This window comes from Atta colombica, unplaced genomic scaffold (genome assembly GCF_001594045.1).
Source record: "Atta colombica isolate Treedump-2 unplaced genomic scaffold, Acol1.0 scaffold133, whole genome shotgun sequence".
Taxonomy (NCBI): domain Eukaryota; kingdom Metazoa; phylum Arthropoda; class Insecta; order Hymenoptera; family Formicidae; genus Atta; species Atta colombica.
The window spans coordinates 191983-196044 of record NW_017259221.1 but is presented as its reverse complement, the minus strand read 5'-3'; the positions used below and the strand labels follow the sequence as shown (position 1 = coordinate 196044).

Genomic DNA, 4062 nt, shown 5'->3' with positions numbered 1-4062 from the left:
ATCGTTCGTCGTTCATCTCACATCCCAGTGTGCAATCGGCATAAGACTGATATTTGTAAATCGGTTCTTATTTTAAGATCATCTTAAGTAGAGTCTTAAGAGTAATGCCTTAAAATGCTAATACGGTTTTCTGATTTATGACATTTTAAAACTGTACTTAAGACGATCTTAAATATAAGAGCCAACTAATACAGACAGAGAGAAACCTGAATCTCTATTAATTTAATAGATTTTAGTTATTTTAATGATTTCCGTAATTTATTTCTGTCAAGAGCATCACAAAAAAATGAATATTGTGTAGTTTACATTCACTTCTTCAGAAGGTAATAGTGCGCGGGAGCATATTTTGCACTTACAGGAAAAATCAGATCCTTTGTCAAATTTTTCTGATTTTCCAAAATGTTGAATGTTTCATAAATCAATGCGATGTTACAAACGCTTTGAAGCGTTTTTTAATTGATCAGTTTGTAAAATTCTTTCTTCTAATTGGTCCATCAAAAATGCTTGAAAGCATTTATAGCGAGACTTTGACCACAGCCTTATTCTATGATTTCATAACAATTGACATAAACAAAATTCGATGCTCCGCTCTATAGGCGTATGTGTACGACGCAATGAACCATTGAAGTCACGTATTACCAGTCATTTATCACTAGTTGAGCATGTAGTTAACTGCTCGAAAAATCTGTATATTGAAACGCGATTATGCTTTATAAACAATTAGAAATTATCTATCAGTTATGAGAATAATTAACCCTTCCGATCAACCTATACCAATCTATAAATGTATGAGTATTTATCGAAACGGATTTCGCACTGACTGTATTCTTGTATACTTATTTTGTGTATTCGTTATATATTGACATTGACGTGTCAAACAGGAATTATCATCTCCCAATGAGACGTTTATGAGTTAAGTAAAATTGTTTCTTTCAAGATTTTTGTATTGTAATCTGGTAGCTTTTATTAGCACGGGCACACTTTACATCCATTTTACGATTTTATCGATAGTTTTACAAATAGACATGATATCTAGTTCTCATATGCAATGGACATATAAGCGCGCGTTACACGAATAAGGTCTGGAGATTGATTCTGTATCTCGAAATGAGGTGAAAATTATAAAAGTGAATTTACTAGAATATTGATTATTTCATTGGTCAACACCTAATAAATTTGCTCGCTTTTGTAATTTTTATCTTGTTTGTAGATACAGAATCGACCCCCTGAATAACTATTCTAGGTTTCTCTCTAGCATAATGCATAATAATGATCGCAGCACAGCTTGCATTAAGCCCATGGCACATACAAAAACGTAAGATTGTAAGACGTAATCAATAAGCGAATTGCCCAATCACAGTAGAGAGGCCAGTAGTGAATCCAATCTTATGATTTCCTTACTGATTACGGCCTTACGTTTTTGTATGTGCCATAAGCTTTAACGCATAATGCTTAATGCATAAAGAAATTTAATCAATCGAAATTCTTCTTTTCCAATTCTTCTTTTCGGAATCGGAGGAAAGATTTTGAAGCCTATCGCATATGAAATACATAACAGAGCATAAGTAACAGAACATTAGATCGCTGGACCAATGAGCATTCAGCATAATCTATTGATTTACATAAAATGCTTATGCTTATGCTTTGTTATGCATTTCATATGCAACAGGCTTGAAGATCGCGGCACAGACTTTGCATAATGCATAATGCTATACATAAGGAAATCAACCAATCGAAATTCTTCTTTTCCATGGAATGGGTGGAAAGATTGGGTGCATACAATACTAGGACCGCTCACTGAGCGCTCAGTAAACTCTTGCATCCGATTGGCATATTCCATTAGATCTACAATATAGACCAAACAGGTACAAGTCACAAAAGTTCACTGAGCACTAAGGCTGTGATCAAAGTCTCGCTACAAATGCTTTGAAGTATTTGATGGACCAATTAAAAGAAAGAATTTTACAAACTGACCAATTAAAAAACTCTTCAAAGCGTTTGCAACATCGTGTTGATCATACTCTGAATGAGCAGTAGTGCTTCTGGATGCATCTTTGTAACTTTGAGAAAAACTTTCGAACAGACCGGGCATTAATGACTAAAAACGAAATCGAACAAACTTCTCCATCATCTCTATGAAGAGACCGTCGGTACAGTCGGTAGTCGGTACAGTATTAAGCCATTCTCCCGGAACTGTCTGTGGTTGGCCTGGAATGTAGTCGACGTTCGTTAAGTGCGGAACGTAAATAAGCAATCGAACGGTCCTCGATTCCATTCGGGTCAGTACAAGACAAGATATCCTAAACGAAGAATCCTAAGCGAAGAATCGCTTCGTTTCACCCACCCATGGATACGTCTACGTTATTTCGTGACTGCCGTTAGTACGGGGAGCATCGCGCGCGCAGCTCGCCCAATTAAAGTGTCGCCGATTTTCTCGAAACAGTGACAGGGAATACGAGGAAGGAGTAGTACACGCAGGAAGAGAGGAATGGGTATCAGGGGGACAAGAAGAAGACGAGGGCAGGCCCTGTACTCGTGTCCCGCACTCGTCTTCCTTGGCACGTCGTCTTCATCGTCGCTGTCGTCAGACCGTCGTACCGTCGTGCTGCGATCAGGAAGGGAAGAAGCGGCGAACAAGCCGCGCTGCACGTTCCTGTTATGCACGCAAAGCAAGCGCCCAGCGGAGTGTTCATAATTCCACCGCGTTCGTTAGTACCCGTGGTGGAGGAAAGGGAAAGGGCAACCTGGGCTACCTGGGCGACGAGGCGGAGGAGGTGGAGGAGGCATAGGCGTAGGAGAACGTTTGACACTGTGGTAGTGGGAGAGCGCCCGGATGGATTGAGGCGCAGGAGAGGGTAAAAAGCGTGGGCGCGCGATTTTCTATATATGCGCGTTCACCACGAGAGCCCAGACTGCCGAGAGGTGATACCTGTTTAGTTCGATCTGTCGAAGAATACAGGCATCCATCCTGCAAATCAACCAATTACTGCCTCTTTCTCTCTCTCTCTCTCTCCCTTTCTCTCTTTCGCTTTCTATATCTATCTCTTTTTTTTTCTTTCTGTCTCTACCTCTGCCTCTGCAGATCATACGAAATCGTTTGTCGATTTCGTTCAAAAATCGTCACAATGTTCTCGGGCAAGGTACAGATTGAAATCTGCGAAGCCAGAAGTTTACGCGCGACTGACAAACAGAAGCAATTTTGGAAGGAAAATGAGGAACCCTCATTGGATCCGTACGTGCAATTGCACGTGGACGAGATTAAATTGGCCCGTACTAGCACCAAGCTGAGGACCTCAGATCCAGTGTGGCATGAAATCTTCACCCACAAAGTACGGAAGGCGACTGAACTAGGTCTCACCATCTTCCACGATGCGGTGTTACCGCCGGATTATTTCATCGCCAATTGTGTCATTCCGTTCACCCTACTTATCAAAAACTTACACGATGGGATCAGCGACTTCTGGGTAAGTTTCGCCCCGTCTGTATTCTTGATCCTTTAACAAGAACCTGAATCTGAATCACGCGCGTGCATGTGCGTCATGTTGCACGCGTGTGTTGACAGGTCGTATTAACCCTCATCGTATGGGGGAAGTATTCAGAGCGTTTAAAAATCGTGCAGGATTTGTAGAAACCGGAAAGTGAGGGAACTGAATGTGGAAGGGGAAAAAAGTTAAGTGTTACTTTTCCCTATCTAGCGTCATCAGTTTGTGTGAAAAAGCTGTAGTGATGATCCATTTTTTTCCATATTCCATATATAGGAATGTAATATTCTATACATAGAATATATTGTATTCTATAAATATCGTGCGCTATCTTTCGTGCAATTTGGAAAAAATATACTTACTTAGAAATGTCTTTTTTTATTCATATGTACGACTTCAATTATTCATTCCTTTAATTCTTCTTTATTTTTATCTCTATGAATACTGAAAATTTTTTTTAGTAAAACAATCTTGTAATTTAAAAATAAATATTTTATTTGCTTGGGAATGTTTTTACACTTTTTAAATTTAAATATATTCAACTATTTATTCCTTTAATTCTTTTAATTTTATTTCTATT

The 4062-nt window shown here is 39.1% G+C and overlaps 1 protein-coding gene across 1 annotated transcript in view; it reads left to right on the top strand.

Moving 5' to 3' along the window:
• Nucleotides 1-3084: 3084 nt before the first annotated feature.
• LOC108684318 (protein kinase C) overlaps nucleotides 3085-4062 on the top strand; it is a 12457-nt gene continuing 11479 nt past the window's right edge. The window contains exon 1 of the mRNA XM_018188579.1: nucleotides 3085-3464. Coding sequence (XP_018044068.1) covers nucleotides 3126-3464 — 339 coding nt within the window. The 5' untranslated portion in view covers nucleotides 3085-3125. The remainder of the gene's footprint in view (nucleotides 3465-4062) is intronic.